The 23,887-nt window shown below is 36.7% G+C and overlaps 2 protein-coding genes across 2 annotated transcripts in view; one reads left to right on the forward strand and one right to left on the reverse strand.

The window, feature by feature from the left end:
- elp4 (elongator acetyltransferase complex subunit 4) overlaps positions 1-1,544 on the reverse strand; it is a 106,231-nt gene extending 104,687 nt beyond the window's left edge. The window contains exon 1 of the mRNA XM_048183769.1: positions 1,338-1,544. Within this exon, the coding sequence (XP_048039726.1) occupies positions 1,338-1,506 (169 nt within the window). The 5' untranslated portion in view covers positions 1,507-1,544. The remainder of the gene's footprint in view (positions 1-1,337) is intronic.
- immp1l (inner mitochondrial membrane peptidase subunit 1) lies at positions 1,541-23,212 on the forward strand. Its single transcript, XM_048183770.1, has 6 exons — positions 1,541-1,694; positions 16,503-16,627; positions 16,729-16,817; positions 16,903-17,029; positions 22,454-22,564; positions 23,076-23,212. Exons 1-6 carry the CDS (start codon positions 1,649-1,651, stop codon positions 23,136-23,138), a joined length of 561 nt encoding a protein of 186 aa, XP_048039727.1. The 5' UTR covers positions 1,541-1,648; the 3' UTR covers positions 23,139-23,212.
- The last annotated feature ends 675 nt before the right edge of the window (positions 23,213-23,887 follow it).

A 23,887-nucleotide genomic window follows, 5' to 3' on the forward strand; every position in this document is an offset into this window, starting at 1 on the left:
CTATGGAAAAAAAAATGTGTATATTTCTGAATGACATAAAATAATATTGTTTTTATCCCCGTAACTTAAAGGGTTAGTTCACCCAAAAATGAAAATAATGTCATTAATCACCCTCATGCTGTTTCACACCCGTAAGACCTTCGTTCATCTTTGGAACAAAAATTAAGATATTTTTGTTGAAATCTGATGGCTCAGTGAGGCCTCCATAGCCAGCGATGACATTTCCTCTCTCAAGATCCATTAATGTACTAAAAACATATTTAAATTAGTTCATGTGAGTTCAGTGGTTCAATATTAATATTATAAAGCGACGAGAATATTTTCGGTGTGCTAAAAAAACAAAATAACGACTTATATAGTGATGGCCAATTTCAAAACACTGCTTCATGAAGCTTCGCAGTGTTATGAATCTTTTGTGTCGAATCAGCAGTACGGAGCGCCAAAGTCACGTGATTTCAGAAGTTTGGCGGTTTGACGAGCGATCCGAATCATGATTCGACACGCTGATTCATAACGCTCCAAAGCTTCATGAAGCAGTAGTTTTGAAATCGGCCATCACTAAATAAGTCGTTATTTTGTTTTTTTGGCACACCAAAAATATTCTCGTCGCATTATAATATTAATATTGAACCACTGCACTCACATGAACTGATTTAAATATGTTTTTAGTACATTAATGGATCTTGAGAGAGGAAATGTCATTGCTGGCTATGCAGGCCTCACAGAGCCATCGGATTTTATCAAAAATATCTTAATTTGTGTTCCGAAGATGAACGAAGGTCTTACGGGTGTGGAACGGCATGAGGGTGAAAAATAAATTATATTATTTTCATTTTTGGGTGAACTAACCCTTTAATCAGAATAACTCAAGTACACCTACATTGAAAGAAAGGTTTTTTAATTATTATACCAGCTAGTATTTAGCTTTATTACACACACATACACACACTTAATTACATCCATACATACATTATCATATAACATTACATTATATTACAAAACACATCACTTTTTTTCTCTGGTAATCATTTTTTTTATACATGCCAAGGTAAGATTTTCGTTATCGGATCAGTATCTTACAACTTACAATACAAAAACATTTCATATAATGCAAAGTTTATACCTTTCATGAAGTGAAAACTACCCTGATATTTTGATTGATGGGATTACGGCATTTCTCAGTGTACTGCAAACATTACAAGTGTGACAGTGGTGCAAACAAAAGTCTATAAATGCTAAAAAAAAATCAATTATGAAGACGATAGAGAGGCATGTGAAATATGAATATAGTAAACATCCACTTGACAGAGAGCTTCAACCGAGTGAATTATACTAACCAATCACGTAGTCAAGCGAGCTGACGCCAGATGACAGTAAGAGTTGTCCGTTCTGTACAGACGGTCTGGTTCCAGGGATAGAAACTAGTTTGCTGCGGGTTTTTTTCTGAAAACTGGTTGTGTTGCCTATGCTGGTGGATCCAGCCATGCATCTAACGGGAGCCGCCATGTTCTTCTGTTGACAGCAACACCGATGACCCTACAGCCAATCAGCGACTGAATTGTTGTGTTCTTAGCCAATCAGAAAGAGACTTGCTTAGCGACAATGACGCAATGGAGTTCAAGGTTGACTGCAGCTGCGTAGTGAACATATGATCAAGGGATACAAACAGCACGCTGTCAATGGACACGAATCAGGTAGGATTATTGTATAAATTGCTATAGTGTTGATCACAATTCCATCACACATGACATTCCTGCTGTAGATCCTGTTTATATGCCATTAATGTTTCAAAACTGACAGCTACCTGAGCCGTAACACAAAAACCATACTGCCCTTGTACTTCAGACAAGACTTATGAAGATCATTCAGAGCTTAGTATTTTTTTTTTTCCATACTGTGGAAGTCAATGGGAAGTCTTATCCATATTCTTCAAAATATCTTCTTGCTTTCAGCAGAAGAAAGAAATGAATACAGGTTTAGATCAACTTGAGGACAAGTAAATGATGACAGAAGTTTCATTTTTGGGTGAACTATCCCTTTAAAATTCTTTTTTTTTTTTCTCTCAATTGTAATAATACTGTAATAATATTTTCCATCAAATAAATGCAGCCTTGGTTAGCAAATACATCCTACTGACCCCAAACCTTTGAATGTATACACATATAGACACAATTTCCTGCATTCCTGCAGTAGTTTCTTACATAATAAATTAGATGCAAATCAGTATTACAGCATCCATGTATTTATTGTTTTTGTAAATAACTGTGATATTATCCATCATAAAAGTGGGTGTCAGCGGAGTCTTTGGGTTTCCATCAAAGATTGTTCACTCCTATTACTGATGAATGGGATGAAGTCCCGCCTTCCAAAGAAATGAGCCAATCATCAATTGACCCTTCGCTGGGAGTTTGATTGACAGGCGATCTAACCAATCATAACGCCGAATCGGCCATTTTGTCTGACAAAGCAGTCAGGGAGTTAGAAGATTAACCTCAGTCGATTTGAACTTGAAAAATGGAGTACTGACGTCTTTCCGCGTTTGAAACAACATTCCTTCTCATGTTCATTCACGTTTATTTGATGCTATTAATTATATAGTAGAGTAGTATTCGATTTCGGACGCAGCGATGCTGAATTCCGAACCGCGTACTTACTATTTCTGCCATAGAAAGATATACACTGCGTCTGAAATTGAATACTACTCTACTATGCAAAAAACAGTATGCGAACAGAGTAGTATGTCCGAATTCATAGTATTCGAACAACATTAGGCGAAAAGTACCCGGATGACTTACTGCTTTCGGCGAGATTCTGAAGTGTGCGTACGATGGACACTTTACTATTCCATGAGGCCACGGGAGATGATTTGTGAATGGAGTTGAAGGGACATAACTGACGCTGGTAGGTCATGTGACAGTAAAAACATAGCGGATGTAGTACATCCGAATTCATTCATACTACACGCATTCGTACTATATAGAACGTACTTTTTCAACGGTCGTGAAGTAAATTTAAATTCAAATGCAGTACCTACTCAACAGTACGCCATTTCGGACGCAGCCCATGGTAAATGTAGTAGGAGTAGTACGCTAGTATGCGGTTCCGAATTCAGCATCAGTGTTATGAGACATGCAATTGACCCTTCACTGGGAGTTTGATTGACAGGCGATCTAACCAATCTTAACGCCGAATCCGCCATTTTGTCTGACAAAGCAGTCAGGAGTTAGAAGATTAACCTCAGTGGACTTGAACTTGAAAAATGGAGTCCTGACGTCTTTCCGCATTTGAAACAACATTCCTTCTCATGTTCATTGATGCTATTTATATAGTAGAGTATTATTTGATTTCGGACGCAGCGATGCTGAATTCAGAACCGCATACTTACTATAAAAAAACAGTATGCGAACAGAGTAGTATGTCCGAATTCAAAGTATTTGAAAAACAGTAGGCGAAAAGTACCCGGATGACTTACTACTTCCGGCGAGATTCTGAAGTGTGCGTACGATGGACACTTTACTATCCCATGAGGCCACGGGAGAAATTTGTGAATGGAGTTGAAGGTCATGTGACGGTAAAAACATAGCGGATGTAGTACGTCCGAATTCATTCATACTACACGCGTACTATATAGAACATACTTTTTCAACGGTCGTGAAGTAAATTTAAATTCAAATGTAGTACCTACTCAACAGTATGCCATTTTGGACGCAGCCCATGGTAAAAGTAGTAAGAACAGTACGCTAGTATGCGGTTCCGAATTCAGCATCAGTGTTCAATTGACCCTTCGCAAAGACCCGCCCCCCTTAGTTACTGTTGTTTTGTCCGAAAGTCTATGACACTGTCACGCCACACAGCGTGAAAAATACATCGCGGAGCAAAGAGGACAACACATCAACAGACAAGACAGAGTAGGTTACTTATGATATTAAACGAAGTCCCAGCATTCAAACTGTGTAATTTTGAACAAAAAAACGTTTTGTGGCTCTTTAATGTGTCGTGACAGATTACTGTAGCGCCTCAGCTTAAGAGGCTTGTGAACCGATCATCTCTTCCTACTAGTTCATTTATAGCATCAAATAAACGTGAATGAACATCAGAAGGAATGTTGTTTCAAACGCGGAAATACGTCAGTACACACCATTTTTCAAGTTCAAGTCCATCGAGGTTAATTTTCTAACTCCTGACTGCTTTGATGGACAAAATGGCGGATTCAGCGTTATGATTGCCTGAATGAAATGACTTGTCTTAAAGGGACTTTGGTTTCCATCCAAACGTGAAGCAAATCTTTTCAAAGTTTGCAAAAAAACAAATGCGAATTAAAGGGTTAGTTCACCCAAAAATGAAAATAATGTCATTTATTACTCACCCTTATGCCGTTCTACACTCGTAAGACCTTCGTTCATCTTCAGAACACAAATTAAGATATTTTTGTTGAAATCCGATGGCTCCGTGAGGCCTGCATAGCCAGCAATGACATTTCCTCTCTCAAGATCCATTAATGTACTAAAAACATATTTAAATCAGTTCATGTGAGTTCAGTGGTTCAATATTAATATTATAAAGCGACGAGAATATTTTTGCTGCGCCAAAAAAACAAACAAAATAACGACTTATTTAGTGATGGCCGATTTCAGAACACTGCTTCATGAAGCTTCGGAGCGTTATGAATCTTTTGTGTCGAATCATGATTCAGATCGCGTCAAACCGCCAAACTGCTGAAATCATGTGACTTTGGCGCTCCGAACCTCTGATTCGACACAAAAGATTCATAACGCTCCGAAGCTTCCTGAAGCAGTGTTTTGAAATCGGCCATCACTATATAAGTCGTTATTTTGTTTTTTTGGCGCACCAAAAATATTCTTGTCGCTTTATAATATTAATATTGAACCACTGTAGTCACATGAACTGATTTAAATATGTTTTTAGTACATTTATGGATCTTGAGAGAGGAAATGTCATCGCTGGCAATGCGCAGACCTCACGGAGCCATCAGATTTCATCAAAAATATCAAATTTGTGTTCCAAAGATGAACGAAGGTCTTACGGGTGTGGAACGATATGAGGGTGAATAATAAATGACATTATTTTCATTTTTGGGTGAACCCTGTAAAAAGTAGCTCTGTGGGTTTGTAGATTTAATGGAATTTAATATGTAAACTTTATTTAAAAAAAAAATAATTTGTTTTTTGGACAGTTTTTTTTGTGTTAAAATTAATTAAAATTGTCTGTAATAAAATCTACTCAATTTTGTCATTAAGGATTGATCTATTCTTATCGAGTAATTCAAAAAAGAGAGAATATTGAATGAATCCAACATGGAAATGTGTTGTTTTCAATCGGCATTTCCAATTGCAGTGTGCGTTTTTAAGAAATGACCTGGAGTTTCCCGCAGCAGACATTTTGATGGGGGCTTTCCTTAGTTTTGTGTTAATATTAACAAAGGCAGCTAAATAAGGCAGCTGTAAACCTATTGATCACTGCTATTGAATGGTTTATGTTCACGAGGCCTGGCTTTACTGGATTCCCCCTGACAATGTGGAGGCTGATGACGATCTGACAACGCTATTTTTAGCTAATTCTTTGACAAAGGTAAGGAAGATTGTTTAATATATTTCTTAAAACTGTTGTTAATTGTCCAGGTTGTGTGTTATTACCACCAACAAAGTAGGAAATTGTGTTTTAGACCTATTAATGGCTAAAGCAGATAAGCTAAAACTATTAGCCTATCGCTGCCATTCAACAGTGTATGCCATTTCCAGTGCTCACATGCACCCTTTCCAGCCCTTATAATTATCATTTCAACATTTTGTTTAACTCTTAACAAACTATGAACATAGATTCACAATATAATTAGGTATTGGAGTCACCAAAATGACTTGAAGTGCAAAAAAACAATGCAGTTAACCATTAAAACATCTAAATGTACTCATTTGTGGGGGTTTTTTCTCATGTGTTTTTTTTAATAGGTGCAACGTAATGAGATGGCGGTGTAAAATCTGCAGATTGCAACAAGTGGTGATCTTTTACATTTACAGACTACAACACCGGTCATCTGTACCTGGAAAATCAGTGCCTTGTCTGCATTTGTATTGCCCAATTTTCTGATAAATAAAGAGTTCTTAATCTTTGACTTCTGTCTGTTATTTATACTTAAAATCCGATTTAATCAACTGAAATACATTAATTTAAATAATCCACTTAATATTATTAATAATATTAACTTAGTTTTGTGTTATGTCAAAATAATTTCATTATGTAGTATTCATTAAGATAGTTTTGTTTTGTTCAATGAATCCAATATTTTTGTTTAAAATTTACTTAATTTATTCGTGTGCTGTTTGCAGTTACTCATTTTAAATGGTTCACTTTTAAGGAGCTCAATTCTTTGTTACATTTTAATTAATAGTATTGCTTGCAATTTTTTACAGTGTAGGTCAGAATTTACTTGGCAAATGCATTTCCATTTTCGCACAAGTCAAAAACCACCTCAAGCGAGCGTAAAAACTTTTTTGCGAATTAAGGTTTTGTTTTTTTCAAAACTTGCCATTTCCATCACTTGTTTCTGATCCGATACTTCAAAACGCACATAAAAACAGGGTTGATGGAAACATAGCTAAGAGTTTGGGTCTCTTAAAACCATGGTTTCTTTTTTTTCTCGTTTCCGTACATAAAAACGCTCCATCTCCACTAGACAGGTCCATTCAGCGTTAAGGTGCTCTTTTTAGTTTGTCCGCATGCTGGTATCGCTGATGTTATTTTTATTATGTCAGCTTTATCAACTCATATCTGATTGTTCCACACAGTGCTAATACTAACAGTCATAACATGTCAAATGTTTCCTGAGCACCTTGTTTGGGTTTCCCCAACGTGATTCTCTTCGCTACCACAATCTGAGGTTAAGAATATAGTGGCATTGCTCAGAAGGGAAGTTAGATTGTCATCTGCGGAGGGTTTGTTTGAGTTGGTGTTGAAAGGAAAGCAATAATCTTGGATGTCAGGACAATTATAGGGTTGTGGTTACTATTATTTGTGACCCACAGGAAAGTCATTTTATTCTCACCTCCAAAAACTGAATTAATCTGTATTTTTTTTTTCAATATGAAATAAAAGATATCTGTCATATAAAAACAAAGCAGGCTAATTTTAAAACGAAATTGGTAGGGATGGGCATTTACTGAATAGAGAATTGTAAGATTTCTCTTTTACCCACAACAGAAGGCCTAACTTGGCACATCTGATAAGGTCTGTTTGCCTTTCAGCCCTGTCTTGGGTTCAAGCTGCAGTCAAAGGTCATTTCAATAAAGATTAGTCCATTTATGTCACGTCATTGTTACAGAACTAGCTCAGCATCCTTTGAAATTGCTTCGCTTTTGTTCATATTTACGGGGATTGACTCTGTAATTGGCTTTATCCATTATCCACCTTTTAAAATTCATTTGATTTCCATTGGACTGTTGTAAAAATGATGTGATTGAGGGAGCTTTCCTTTATGTCATGCATGCTGACATCTGTCCTCCATCAACCAACCAGGTGTCACCATCCCTGCTCAATCCGCCGGCCTCGTTTTGATAGCTGAACCGATAGCCTCCCGATTACCAAATCTCAAGGTTCTCTGATCCGTTGGGAACAAAGAGAGCAGTGGAAGGCCTCCCTCAGCTGCCTTCTGCCACACAGATCCAGAACATCAGAGTGCCCCCCCCCCTCCCATCTTCCTTCCATCTGGGTTCTCGGGGGAACGCCATCTTAGTTAACACTATTCGAATCTGTGTAATCTTCTTAAGTCCCGAAGTCCAGATCCTCATGTCTAAATTCAGATGTGCTGTGATAAGAAGCTGTGATGCAGGGATTGGGATTGGATTCCTCACTTTTTGCTACTGATCTCACACCACCGGCTGTCCCACATATACAAAAAAAAAAAAAAAAATGTGTGTGTATATATATGTATATATATAATATATAATTCACAGTGGTGGCCAAAATTATTAGAACTTTAAAAAATTATTAGATTTTTTTAATGTTTTAAAAGAAGTCTCTTCTGCTCACCAAGGCTACATTTATTTAATTAAAAATACAGTAAAAACAGTAATATTGTGAAATATTATTACAATTTAAAATAACTGTTTTCTATTTGAATATATTTCACAAAGTAATTTATTCCTGTGATCAAAGCTGAATTTTCAGCATCATTACTCCAGTCTTCAGTGTCACATGATCCTTCAGAAATCATTCTAATATGCTGATCTGCTGCTCAAGAAACATTTAATGTGTACAATTGTACAAAATATTTGTGTACAATATTTTTTTTCAGGATTATTTGATGAACAGAAAGTTCAAAAGAACAGTGTTTATCTGAAATCGAATCTTTTGTAACATTATAAATGTCTTTACTGCCACTTTTGATTGATTTAATGCATCCTTGCTGAATAAAAGTATTCATTTCTTTAATTTCTTTTCAAAAAAATAAAAATAAAAATTCTTACTGACCCCAAACTTTTGAACGGTAGTGTATAATGCTACAGAAGCTTTGTATTTCAGATAAATGCTGTTCTTTTGAACTTTCTATTCATCAAGGAATCCTGAAAAAAAAAGTACACAACTGTTTTCAACATTGAAAATAATCATAAATGTTTATTGAGCAGCAAATCAGCATATTATGATTTCTGAAGGATCATGTGACACTGAAGACTGGAGTAACGATACTGAAAATTCAGCTTTGCATCACAGGAATAAATTACTTTGTCAAATATACTTAAATAGTACACAGTTATTTTAAATTGTAATAATATTTCACAATATTACTGTTTTTTACTGTATTTTTAATTAAATAAATTTAGCCTTGGTGAGCAGACGAAACTTCTTTTAAAAACATTACAAATCTTAGTGGTTCCAAACTTTTGGACTGTACTATATATATATATATATATAAATAATTTTATATAAAATTTATAATTTATAATATTTATATTAATATTTAATTTATTTATAATTTAAAATATTAAAATAATTAAAATTAAAATAATGTCTGTATATATATATATATATATATATATATATATATATATTTTTTTTTTTTTTTTTTTTTTTTCTCCCCAGTCTCACAAACTTTAGTCTATGTCTGCTCTATATCAGAGAGGAGCTATTTTCTGTCAATTCATTAGCAAATTACTATTTCTGTTCCAACTTTTCTTGTAATAATTTTCATTCTGAATGTCCGGCAATCAAGAACAATGGCGCTCAGAAATACAGCACTGCAACCTTTCCACTGTCACCTGTGCTGCTGTTTATTTTCTTTGCTATTTCAGGAGGTCAGTGGAGTGTGAGTACATTAGATGGTGGCACAGAGTCATAGTGACCTTTAAGCAAGCGTGACATCAGTCTCAATGCCTCAATTGGTGTTTGCACACTTTCCTTTTATATATATATATATATATATATATATATATATATATATATATACTGCACTGTAATTGACACTTAAAGGGAAATCTCTGTTTTTTACTCAAATATTTTGAAACTAGCTGTGCCTCCAAATGATAACAGCTGAGAGTGTCTAAAAAATGCATTTGATTTTCCAAAGTAATACATTCATGATACTGTAATTGTATTTCTTTGCAAAATCAAATGTCTTAACTCTGCTGTTCAATATTATAAGTAGAAATTTCCTCCGAAATTACTTTGACTGTTTTAATTTCAATTTTGTTAAAAAAAAATTCATTCCAGTGCATGATAATGGGGTCTATAAGGTGCGTTTTAATAAATGAGTGCATTTTTGCATAAACAGATGTGCAACTGAATGGATATGAGGGTCTGTTTGCTATTTGTCTATTTGCCATGAGTTCAAGACATGATGCAACAGCTTGATTTATCTATCTAATACTCAATAAGAATTAAATTGTTTTCGTTATTGTCATACGTGTTGCCAAGACTGTAAATGATCTATTTTTGAGCAGTTTATCAGATTAAATGCTGCTAAACCAACGTTGATGACAGCTCTCGCTCTCTCAAGAGATTTGTTCAATTTCAGAAGTTTGTTTTTACAGCAGATTTATAGGATTAAAAGGGCATTTTAATGCCACCTGCTTCTCAGCTCTCTGGGAACCCTTTCTCCCTTCTGTTGCATTATGGGTTTTGGGGGTCCGGGGCCACAGATGGCTCTCCAGAGATGCTCTATGTGACTCTGTGTAGCAAATATATATACATTGTACTGTGTAATCCTGGATTAAGGGGAGACTTGGAGTTAATTATCCAATTGTTAGATAAAATTCATTTTGGTCCGACACTTCCCCCGTCCAGGGAATCATGTGGCCGATAGTGCTTGTTCCGAACACACAGGGGAATGTTCAGAAATAGAGATTTAATCTCAATTGTCTGAAGGTCTGTTTGATTTTGGCTAAACTCCATTTGATTCCAAGCAGCTGACTCACCCAGTCTCTCTCTCACACACACACAGGGTGCCAGTGGAAAACCAGGCGGCCGCATATGGACTGTCTCTTGATATCATTCACTGGCCGTGTAATCTTATTATGCTAAATCCTTAATCCTCACCTATGCTGGACGCCCACAACAGTGACGGTGCTGGTGATTGGACGACTAGACGGTAGTTGGGGATGCTGTGTTCTCCGCCGCACATTCTGCCGATATGAGCCTGACAGTCTCTTGAGGTCAGGAACAGAATGAAAGATAGAGCCAATCAGATTGAAGTAGAGGAAGATATTTCTGGATCAACATCCTTTGTTGTTACCAGAATCTGAATCGTGTTGAGTTGACTAGTTGGCTATTGTCCGATAGTTTATATATATATATATATATATATACACTTCCGTTCAAAAGTTTGGAGTCATTCAAAAGAGGTCTCTTATGCTCACCAACGCTACATTTAATAGATTAAAAATACAGTAGAAATTTAATATTGTGCAATTTTATTACAATTTAAAAGAAAAGTTTTCTATTTTAATTAATTAATTTATTTATTTCATTAATGGCAAGGCTGAATGAATCACATGATCCAAAGAATTGGTGCTCAAGAAACATTTTATTATTATCAATGTTGGAAACAGTTGTGCTGCTTTATATTTTTGCAGAAACAATCATACATGTTTTTCAGGATTCTTTGATGAATAGGCTTTTTTTAGGCTTATTTAAAATGGAAATGTATTACTATCACGTATGATCAATATAATGCATGCTTGCTGAGTAGAAGAATTTTGTTCTATCTAGAAGTAAAAATAATAAAAAATCACAGCTGAGAGCAGTGATTATCGGGGTTCAAGTGCTTTAAGGCCTTTAAGCATACACGTAAAAAGGTATTATTTTTTATTTAGCAAGCATGTAATCACTTAGATCATAGATGGAAAAGACCGTTTACTAAGGAAATACATGATTTTTAAAGCCTTTGTAACAGTTAAAGTGCCAGCTATGGCCAAATGTCCATAAAAGTTTCCATGCTCCTTTAGAATCATGTGACGCATATGCACAACCAATTTCGTGAAGTTCTACGCAAGTCAGGCAGGAAGAGGGCCAATTTGAGCCAATTAATGGGATTTGCCATAGAAAAACAGCATTTTTACACCTTTTTAACAGTTATAGCCCCACCTATGGCCTGATGTCTATAAAGGCAGGAACACACCAAGCCGACGGTCGGCCATCGGGCAGTTTTTCTTCGTCAGCCGACTAAGTTTTCTCAGTGTGTTCCTCACAGTCGGCTGAAGTTGGTCCTCGTTGGCTTTTTTTCGGCCGATTCGAAATGTTGAATCGCCATTGGAGCTCATCGGTCCGTCATCTGATCATTCTGATTGGCTGTTCAGATACTGCCGCCTGCTGGTTCGGAAAGGCATTTCATCTCACGCAGGCACAGAACCGACGTGCTGCTTGGCCGTCGGCTGTTTAGCGTCGGTTTGGTGTGTCGGGGCAACTTTGGACACAGACGCTGCCGACGTGAGCCAACCCCGCAGTCTGTTTTCGTCGCCACTAGTTCGTCGGCGTCGGCTTGGTGTGTTCTGGCCTTAAAAGTTTCCATGCTTCTTTTAAATCATGTCGTGTCATATGTGCACACATAATGACGCGAAGTTCGTATCACTTTAAAATTCCTGGAGGAATGAAAGGCTTTTGGGTAGACTTGGCCATGCCAATTTTCTAAATGACCCTGCTATAGCTATCAAAAGGCCAGAGTTCATAATTTTTTGATAATTATTGACCTAGAGAGTCCCAACAATTGTGCCGCAGTGGTTTTATCGAAGTTGAGCCAAAAACCTAGGACTAGTTCGCCAAAGTTGGGTTTTGAACGCTTCGGTGGACAGTGGACGTCATAGAGGCAAAGTTGCTCAGAATGAGGAGTTCTACCATGTGGTATGAATGTCATGGGCGTGTGCATGATATACAATCCTTTACGCGTGTGAAAAACACAAAGGCGCACACCGGTGGCCGATTTCTTTAAAATTTCTCACAGGCCTCTAGGGTCTGGAGTCAAACAGGCCCAGCGAGTTTCGTTTTGATTGTCCTCCGTTAACCTTGTCTAATAGCTGCTCAAAATTCATTGGCCACCGCTGGCCGCGTTTTTTGAGATACACGAATGTCCTCAAAGGTGGCCTTTGCACCTTGGACAAAGACACCGCATACCAATTTTCAAGTCAATCAGACTAGGGGTTGCATAATTATAGGCATTTTTTATTTTTTCTCATGTTATAGTGCCGCCAAGTGGTCCCCGCGTCCTTTTTCACGGGACCACAGAATGAGCTCTTACATATGTGTGCCGAAATATCTCATTCTATTCACAAGTTATAGCCATTTTAGTAAAAGTGGCTCCACCCACTTCAAATGTTTTGGTGGCCCTTGTTTTTAGACAGTTTGCACAGCAAAATCCTCTCAGAAAAGTTGCCTTTAAATTGTCCCATTAGATATATTACAGTTTTTCACCATATAGAGTACGAGAACTTAACGGTAATACTTAACTGTATACCGTCAAATTTGTATAGTCTTTTTTTTTTACCATTAAAATTACGGTAATTTTTTTTTTTTTATCCCAAAAGATGCACTTTATAACAAGCAGCACAGAGATTTAAAAGAATAATGTACAGTATATGTTATGGTTTAGGCAGAGAAACTGTGCCCGCTATCAATTGCCAAGGAAAACGGCTCAGAAACAATAGTTTGTTTGTCCCACCCTGGAGTTTGATAAGCAAAACAACAGCTGGCCCTTTCACTGCCTCCCTGAGATACGACCACATCCAGTCAGGCAGAAACATCCCCGGACGGAGGGGGCCTTTGGGTAGAGGAGCCAACTCTCGTATGTTGTGTTCGTGTTGGGGGTATCAGACGTAATTATGAGGATTCAAAGGTGTGGATTCGATGTCTGACCGGAATGGAAAGAGAGGGGTGTCAGGGACGAGGAGATGGCTGGTGGGTAATGGGATTAGGTGTAGCACTTTCCATGACACACGGAGACGGACACCTGACACTTGGCCTGGGACTGAGATGGAGGAAGTAGGGGACAGGGGGATTAATTCCACCCCATATTGGAGAAGTCATTCCCGAGGCAATAGGGGCTTTTGGGATAGGGCTCCGTTTCGTTTAGTTTCTGCTCGGCCGCCTCGCCTTAATTCCTTTGGTTTGTTTCAGGAGAAAAGATTGAGGTTTATCCTTCATTGGACATCGGTTGTTCTTCTAAAGATTCGTTTTCTAATTGCGATTTTTAGAGTTTCATGTTAAGAACTGACAAACGGCACAACATTGAAGTGTTGGTTTATCTTTTGAGCTGTTTATCTGCCAAGCGAGGTTTCACGGATGTGTACAAACATCCAAACACGACCTTTATTGACTCACGCACCCTGCTAGCTTGATGGCCAAGGAAAAGTCAATAGTTTGAGAGAGGATGGACTGTTTATTCAGACAGCGCACCACAGTTTTATCAGTTAAAGAGCCAGGGTGCGAGGACAAACAAAGGAGCTTGGGTCTTCTGTTGCTATGGCCATAGCATAACTCTTTTTTTCAGTTTCGAGGAGATGAACCTGTGCCTTCTAGCGCTGTCACCTACTCCCACAGGTGTAGATTGGGTTGTCTCAGACAGGGTCAGATGCCCAACCCATCATCAAGGCACAAAGAGTGACCTTTGTGCCTTGTTGATGGGTTGTAGAGGCTGCTGAGAATGAAACACCATCTCTAATGATCACTTTGGTTTCACAGTTTTAACTGTTATCCATTAAATGTGTGAGGTGCATTTCCCCACCACCACCACCTCCGTGACAAAGTGTTTAAAAGCCACTTTCAACCCTCTGGCACAGACATGCGTCATCAGTTTTTGGCACTGAGTGAGATTTCCAATTGAGACTTTCCATGCAAATTTTAGGTTTTCATTTAGAGTCGTGGTGTAGTGATTAGAGCTCCAGAGATTGATTTAGGATAGTCAACTCATCATAAAATAATTAATAAAAATATGAATGTATGACGTTTCATACTAAATTTGGGGTTTAATTCAAATGTCTTGAAAGTGCCATACACCAGTGTTATTTTAGTATTATTTATATACTCTTTATTAATAATTTTAATTGCCTTTTTTTGTTTTGTTTTTATTTGAATTTTAGTTTAAGTTTGTGTTTTTCATAATTTTAATTAATTTTTAATTTAATGTTTTATTGGTAATACTTTACAACAAGGTCCCATTAGTTTACATTTGTTAACGCATTAACTAAAAATGAGCAATACATTTGTTATAGTATTTATTAATCTTTGTTAACATTGGGGAATAAAAATACAACTATTCATTGTCAGCTCAAATCCATTAAATAATATTAACAGATTCAACTTTTGATTTTATTAATGTATTAGTAAATGTTGAAATTAGCATTAACTAAGATAATAAAGTTTTTTTTTTTTTTTGTTCATTGCTAGTTTATGTTCACTAATGCAATAACTAATGTTAATACATGGAACCTTATTGTAAGTGCTACTGTTTTATTTTACAGCTTTGTTTTAATTTCTGAAAATAATTTTAAGGGTAACACTTTGGTATAAGGGAACACATATTCACTATTAACTATGACTTTTCCTTCAATAAACTCTTAATTTACTGCTTATTAATAGTTAGTAAGGTGGTTGTTGTAGATGTTAAGTTTAGGTATGTGGTAGAGTTTAGGCATGTAGAATATGGTCATGTAGAATAAGGCATTAATATGTGCTTTATAAATGGGTCAATGATGTGACGGATCATTTTTTTCCAAAGGCCTTAATAATAATAATAAAAACAAAGATATGACATCTAAAGTAAGTAAGGTAGTACAACTAGATCTCTTTTATTGAATTCAAAAGATTTAAATTATATTTTGCTACATATAAAGGTATTTTAAAGATTTTGAAGTGTCAAAAAATCATTCGGTTTAACCGTCCAAAGGCCAATACAACCATTTCATTAGTGATTAAAATATCTTAAAATGTAATAAATGTATATATTTTTTATTCTGGCATGATTTTATAACATCATATATCAACATAGAGCAAAATGGTATTAAAATTATGTGTAGAAGTCACTGCTTTATTATGAGAAATAATGTCCGGAAAAAAGAATTTCATTGATGTCATTCGGAGTAACCAATATAAAGGGACCATTTTGGATCAAGTCATGTGGTCAATATCATATGACAGGATGTGACATCATTCAGACACCTGCAAAGGACCACATGGTTGTGAAGCAAAGTAACTAACTCTCTCTTAACTATTTGAAAAATTCATGTTTTCACTTGCTCACATGTCCCGAAACATCAGGTCATTCGGTACAACCGCTATAAAACATGAAAAATGTTGTAATATTTTAAAAACTTGTACTAAATATAAAATGTTTGATTGTCATTTTGCTAGCTAGATATCAGCCTGTTAGCATTGTTTGAAAATATCGTCATTCGGTAAAACCAAAAGTGTCATTCGGTAAAACCGAAATTTTGGTTAAAATTTTTTGGTGACAAATTTTGTCCATCTTGTAAAAAATGACAAAAGCAGAGTTAATTGATTATAAAAACCACAATCTCATTGTTAACACTTAATAAAATTAATTATATCTCCATTAGGTTTTTTACACTTTTAAAAACCTTATTCGTCAATGACCCAAGTACTAATAAACAGCCAATATTGAGAATTGTTCCCTGTACTAAAGTGTTACCATTTTAAGTTACTAGTAAAAACACTGTCATACACAAGCATGTATTATTTTGTATTAGCAATTTAGCATGCTAAAATCTTCTCCAAAGATGTTATAAAAACCAGTGAAAAGTGACAAGTGAACAAACCAGTTCAACTAGGCATTCAGACAGCTTATAAATTTATGCTAAATTTGCATATGCTTTATTCTTAAGCAGGTAAGATGCATTTGATGCCCTACTTCTTGTCACTCTTCCTGAAAACTATTTTTAATCTGACTTTGATATTCATCAACCTAGTTTAGAACTCAAAGCAAATCTCTCCTTGTATGACAATATCATTGTTGGTTGTGATTGATTGTTTTTTGTTTTTAATTTCAGCATCTGTGAGGAGCAGCAGGATGTTTCGTGGTTTCTTTGTGAAGACAGTTAGCTTTGTTGGTTACACCGTCCAGTATGGCTGCATCGCTCACTGTGCCTTTGAGTATATTGGCGAATTTGTGTCAGTAAGTTTCTTGGAGATGTTTAGTCAAAGCATTTGCTGAAACATACAAATACATAAATATAAATTCTTACTTCTACCCACAATTCACCTTCTGTACAACAGTGTTCAGGACCTTCCATGGAGCCCACCATCACTAACCACGATGTGGTTTTCTCAGAAAGAGTAAGCCGTCACCTCTGTCGAATACAAAAGTGAGTGTGTATCAAATATTTTAAAGTGATACTATCATGCCAAACCTTTGGCTTCGTTTTGACCTCACCTGTTACATTCTTTCAGAGGGGATATTGTAATAGCCAAAAGTCCTTTTGACCCAAAGATGAACATCTGTAAAAGAGTGATCGGACTGGAGGGGGACAAAGTCTGCACCAGTGGACCATCTGACATCTTTAAAACACACACTTATGTGAGTACTTACTGTAGTGCACTGACATCCGCTCTACCTGAAAGAATGAAGACACAACCTCCCTGTATTTTTTGGTATGAGCCACTGCATTTACTCTTAAGGTGTATGCATTTGAATTTCACATGCATTCACCTCCGCTGGGTAAAACATTTACCTTATGGTAGCAACAAATGCTCGTTTCTCAGTTATTATTGGTCCTGAGAGAGCATAGCCACCCTGTCACTGAAATAGCTGTTATTGCTTGTTTTTTGTTTTGTTTTTTTCACCTTGACTCTGTGCGGTTCTGGCCTGTAATTTTTCCCGAAGCTGTTAGTGTTAGTGCCAGATGAGTAGAGCAAGTGATGAAGAGAAAGGAGAGAAAGAAAGGCCTGTCACCGGAGTCATTTAAGGTAAAGAGATACAAACCCTCAGCTGAAAAAGATTGTAGAAGTTTGCTCGGTCTCAGTACTAGTCGAACCTAAACTGATTACAATGACAATTTAATGAATAATTACAAGGCATCGATGTCCTGATACTTTCTCCTCTCCTTTTAAAATCTAAGATTAAAGTTTGAAAATCTCCCATTGATTAGAATATCAAAATTAACAGTGATGATTTACATATTGAATTGTGATTGGTTTTCTTTCTTGCATTCTGATTGCATTTTAATGGCCATTTTGTCTTACGCTGCATTTTTGTTGCAAGGCCACAGTTGTTGTTTCGTGTTGATTCTTGTGTATATTTGAGAGAAAACACAAAACTAATGCTAATATAATAAGTCATATCTATGGCATTGTGGTATCGAATAACACGGAAATATTAACACTTTCTAAACGTTTTAGTAAAAAAATAACTCTTTTGGCAAGTAGGTTTAAATACTACCTTCAGTATGACAGGATGATTTGTTTGTTTCTTTATATAAAATGCCTTTGGGAAACTAAAGGATTTGTCAATCAAAGATAGGAGGCTAATTACCGTTTTGGCTGTGTGATCTTACGCAGCTGTTTTTCACTGCGTGACTCCAAACCACAGCATGTTCTTGGGCAAGACCTGTAGTATAAACAGGAGAAAATGTGTGATAGTGTTCAGTAGAGTGCTGCAGAAATGAGTCTTAAATCCCAGAAACAAGTTAGTGTTTTTGAGTTTTCACTTCCATCGTCCTTATGTCATTTTTTTAAAAAGTTTTTTTGGTTAAAGCAGAACAAAGTAACTTTTTTACCTTCATAAATAGTTTTCTAAGTCCTTACGATGGTTAATTGACTTGTAGTGGTGTGTTTGAGGCGTGCACTAACCCCCTCTGGCACGTCTATGCCAGAAAACGGCACTTGTAAGTTGAGCTGCGCTGACCCGACACAATCTCGCCTCATGTTCCCGTTCACGCGAGAGTGACAAAATGCTTTACGGTAATTCAAAAACAATGTATATATTATGACTTTATAAGACAATTTCGAAAATTACCCACCATGGAGATTTCTTGTACTGTATTTGCAAAACTACTGCGCTGGTGAGCGTTGTAGTCGTTGTAGTCCAGAGCTGCGCTTGCACTGAAGGAACCTGTAGGGGGAGCTTCGCAAATCTTACTGAGTTCTGCTTTAAATGCGTGAAATAAGGCCTGTTGTTTACACAACCTCAAGATAACAAAGAAAAATCCTACTAGTGATTTAAAGGGTTAGTTCACCCAAAAATTAAAATGATCCCATCATTTACACGCCCTCAAGTCATCCTACGAGTTATATTAAGAAATATTCTGACTCTTCTAAGCTTTATAATGGTAGTGAATGGTACCCTAGATTTTGAAGCCCAAAAAAGCACATCCATCCATCATAAAAGTAATTCATACGGCTCCAGGGGGTTAATAAAGGCCTTCTGAAGCAAAGCGAAAAATTATCTTCTTCTGGGATTTATTGGTGGTTGGCAAACAACGAAGTGGGGCATTACGACCACCAATTGGTATGGAGAGTGGACCAGAACGTCTACTATATACATTGTTTACAAAGAAAAAAAACGATATCCTCTCACTTAAAGCTGCAGTCCGTAACTTTTTTTTGGTTAAAAATAATCAAAAATCTATTTTTGAGCAAGTACATAACCAGCTAGTGTTCAAAACTATCTCATTGTTGAAACAATAAATTATCTTGTGACTCCTTTCGGAGAAAATCTATTAAATCAAAGTGTGTTTTCAGCTCTCCTAAGTTTTGGATCAATGTCTTCTTTCTCTTTCATATTTCTTACAATATGTCATAACATGTTCTTTTTCTTCCTGCCCAAATCACATTTCCCTGTATTATGTTTACTTATTTTTGGACAGTGTTCCATTTAGTCCAGTGTGTCCAAACCCAAGCCTCATCCCTCCTATTTCTTCCTGCATTTCCTAAAGAGTGACCTCTGACCCGACGCATGACATAGGATCTAGGAGTAGCGTAAGCTTAGGTGAGAATAGACGCCTCTTGTGGTTCAAACAAATAGGGCTGGGCAACAAACTCAAGCTCGTCTTCTCTTATATCAAAATCCTCAGACATTTCTCTTTAAAAATTCTCGTTTAGACTTCTAATTCGTGATTGGGGTTTTGTTTTGCTCTCTCCTCTGCGTTTCTGCGTTCGTCAATACATCATGCATCGGGTCAAAGTTCACTTTTCTGCCGGAACTAGACTCGTATACGGCCGTTACCGGAAGCCAGTGATTATAGTCTGTAAAGTTATAAATATGGATATGTTTCTAACAAAAACGCATCGCTTTGCTTCAGAAGGCCTTTATTAACCCCATGAAGCCGTATGGATTACATTTATGATGGATGGATGTGCTTTTTTGGGCTTCTAGTCCCATTCACTTCCATTATAAAGCTTGGAAGAGCCAGTGTATTTTCTTAATATAACTCTGATTGTGTTCGTCTGAAAGAACAAAGTCATATACACCTAGGATGGCTTGAGGGGGAGTAAATTAGGATATAATTTTCACTTTCGGGTGAACTAACCCTTTAACGTGTCTTGAAAAGGCAGTTGCTAATAAGTGGCAAAATAGTACTACAGAGGCTATAGGATGTAATGACGTTTAGGGATATTAAACATCATCTTACTGAACCCAAACTCATCTAGTCCGCATTTACAGCCTCATTTAGACTCATGCTCTTGCCACTTTCCAACTTGTACATTTTAAATAAAGACTGAAAGAGTTGTCGGCAGCTTAATGATAGAAAACTTAAAGTCATGTGACTGTAGGATAGTTCGTTTAGTTATTTCCGTCTGACAGTTGTTTTTAGGCTTCAGAATTCTTAAAGGGTTCACCCAAAAATTAAAAATTATCCCATGATTTACTCTCCCTCAAGCCATCCTAGGTGTATATGACTTTCTTCTTTTCATAGTTCCCCAAAATTTATAATGGTTGTGAATGGGGGGCTGCATTTTGAAGCCAAAAATAATGCATCCATCCATTAAAAAAAGTAATCCATACGACTCCAGTGGGTTAATAAAGGTCTTCTGAAGGTTGCACAACGATGCACAACGTAATGACGAAGGCAGAAGCACAGAAGATCACCGGTCAAGGATTATATGTCTAAAACAATAATTTTTAAAGACAAATGTGGGGGGATTTTGGTATTTTAACCTTTATTTTACCAGGCAAATTATTAAGAACATGTTCTTATTTTCAATAAAGGCCTGGCAAGATAAAGAGAAGAGGATCTTAAATTTGTTGCACAGCCCCATTTGTGTGAACCGCAAGAGGCGTCTAAGCTCACGATACTCCTACATCCTGCGTCATACGTTGCGTCAGAGGATTACTCATTTGGTGCAAGTCGACTTGTGCGTTCTGCGTACGGTCGTCTGCCGGAAGGTAGTTATTTGAATGTATAAATTTTTAAATATGGATATTTTTCTTACAAAAACGCATTGCTTTGCCTCAAAATGCCTTTATTAACCCCCTGGAGTCGTATGGATTACTTTTTTATGGACGGATGCATTATTTTTGGTTTCAAAACGCACTAACCCTTGCCCCCCTTGGAGGACTAAGTATATTTTTAAACATATCTCCGATTGTGTTCGTTTGAAAGAAGATAGTCATATACAGCTAGGATGGCTTGAGGATGAGTAAATCATGGGATAATTTTCATTTTTGGATGAACTAATCCTTTAAGAGATGAAAATTATTTTGATGTATAAAACATGTAAGTATCATAAACTTTTGTTGGTCACAGTCTTTATTTTCTGCAATAATCCAAAAAGCAATTGGAAAAATCTTTCTGGTATATTGTGGAACCAGGGTGATCCAGACTTCTGGTTTGGCCTACAAAATTACATCATGCCTGCAAGATGCTATTCAGTTACCAAAAAAAGAAAAGATAGCAAAACAAAGTTTAGAAAACAATTCAAAGCTAAGATAAGCCCTGTACTAGCTGTAATTTACATTAGTAGTTGTAGAGATATTTCACTGAGCAGAATCAAGATGCTTCTAACATGCCTCCCATTTGTAAGATCGAACATTTGTGTCTGCTCACAGTATGGTGTGAAGTCTCGTATGCTTGGCTGACAGACAGGACAAAAGCTTCACTTCTGAACAGCAGATGACGATGCGCTGAGATTTCTTGTGGATGGGATCAAACATATGTTTCCATGCTAATGAGAGTCGACTGCAAGACGAATACACGCTGACATATGTTTATAATCACGGTTCTTTTTGCATTCGTCAATGAAGAATTTGTTTGCGATACAGAAGGTCAGCAAATCACTTTGTAAGTCGTATTTGGGGGGTTTTCACACACTGATGCATGGCTGTGTGACTGTAATTATACTTTCTAAACAGTTACGCACATCAAATCGTACTGTACGGAATTCTTCAAACGATTATTTGGAACTCTTAGAATTCTACTGCGGGGGGAAAAACAGATATAAAAATTCTTATTAAAGTTTGGCCAGTTCCAGATAGGCGTCTCCATACTGTTATGTTTATAATGACAACGTGATGTGTTGTTCACCCTCGCCTCGCATATAGAGGGGGTGGAGGGGACTTAATTAGGGGCTTGACAGCCCCACTCTCCCTGTGTGATGAGATTATTCCTAATTGATGTCAGTGTGGATCAGGCTTCGCTCGGTTGCCGGCCCAGCCTGGCAGGTCTGTCCGTGGTCTAGACCCATGAAGCAGCTCATGGAGGCGTGGCTTCACCCCTCACCGAGAGGATAAAGGGGGTGTTGTGGGAGGGGGGACACGAGGACCCAGCGGTCAGTAAAAATGATCCCATTCCCATCTGAGATGAGCAGTTAAGTCATGTGAACTTTCTCACTGTTAGGAACTTCTTCTTTATCCTCTAATCCGGGAGAACCGATATTGTGTGACACATGTGAATGGGTCAGAGGATCATTTTAGACCTTGTTTTTGGTGTGGCTGCAATCAGAATAAATCATTTTCAGTTAGCTTTATGGTTTAAGCTTTTGCTCTTCCCATCCTGCCGTATAGGTACCAAGAGGGCATGTGTGGCTGGAAGGCGATAACCTTCGGAATTCCACAGATTCCCGAAGCTATGGCCCAATTCCCTATGCCTTGATCCGAGGACGTGTTTGCTTAAAGGTAATGAGGGTATAGTCTCATTTCTTGACCTATATGCTTCCCCAAAGGCCAAACCACAAGCCTTTTGAACTGTTGCCCTTTTATGTAGTGTTTGTAGTCATGTGAGGTATTGTTTTTCCTTAAACAAGAAATACAAATGATCCTTTCTTAATTTAATTTTTTATTGTAAATTCAACTAAATTATTTCAAACTAATGTTATCCAGTTTCTAGCTAAAAGGTGCTGTGTTCATTTGAAACTGTTTTCAGCTGTCGTGTCATATAGCGTCATGTGCCCGTGACCCTGTAAACAGGTCTCCTCACCTTCTGTCAGCCCTTGATTGGAAAGTCAAAGGCAAATGATACATGGGTGTTTTTTTCTTACAGGGTCTTATGAGTAAAAAAAAAAATAAGATGTTGTTTTCTGCACTTCAGTTTCTAAGTTTTAAAATTATAACATAAAATGGTATAATGCTATATTTCATAGTATAATCATTTAATATGAAATTAAATTGTTTTGTTTTGATTTTGCAGTTGTGGCCACCACATAGTTTTGGCGTATTGGCCGAGAGTCCAAACGACGGGCGCATTTTATGAAGAAGCTGTGTTCATGTATAGTCACAATGAAAATGATATTTTTTCAATGTTTTAAAATAAACTCTTATTTATAAGTCATGTCTATTTCTTTGTTTAAGGCAAACAAGGATTTATGATAGTGAAGAAACACAAATTGACCAATGGTTTAAGATGTTAGTGAAAATACTAGGATGATCTGTTAATGTGTATTATAGACTTGTGTTGTTTCAAATTCATCATCGGTGCAGCTGACCCATTGTTACACCGACATTTCCTTTTAGCATAGAAGCACTTTGACAAATGTTATAAATGGACATATTTGCCTGTTTTGGTAACATTTTACTGTTGTTGATGGACAGGACACTTTTTAAATAGGCTGGAAAGGCACCCTAAAATAACAGCTAATGACTGTATAGAAACTTCCTTTTCGATTGATGATGCCCATTTCCACTTTCTGAGTAAAAAATATATAATAAACATAAATAAATAAAAATTCTCTCACTTGCTCATAGTGTGACCTAATATCTAATGTGACTATTTCTTATTTTAAACCCACAATTAACCATTTATTTTCCTTTTACTCTGTGAGTAAGAAACAGGCTTCCAAATTTTTCTATATTCCATTTGCAGATGTGATATGTATACTTTATTTAACCTCACTGGAGAAAACCTCACTGAGATTAAAAATCTCTTTTACAGGAGTGTCCTGGCCAAGATAGGTGGCCCAGATATACAAATACACATATAACAAACAACAACACACAATAAAA

The sequence above is a fragment of the Megalobrama amblycephala genome, linkage group LG3 (genome assembly GCF_018812025.1).
Source record: "Megalobrama amblycephala isolate DHTTF-2021 linkage group LG3, ASM1881202v1, whole genome shotgun sequence".
In the NCBI taxonomy this organism is placed as follows: Eukaryota; Metazoa; Chordata; class Actinopteri; order Cypriniformes; family Xenocyprididae; genus Megalobrama; species Megalobrama amblycephala.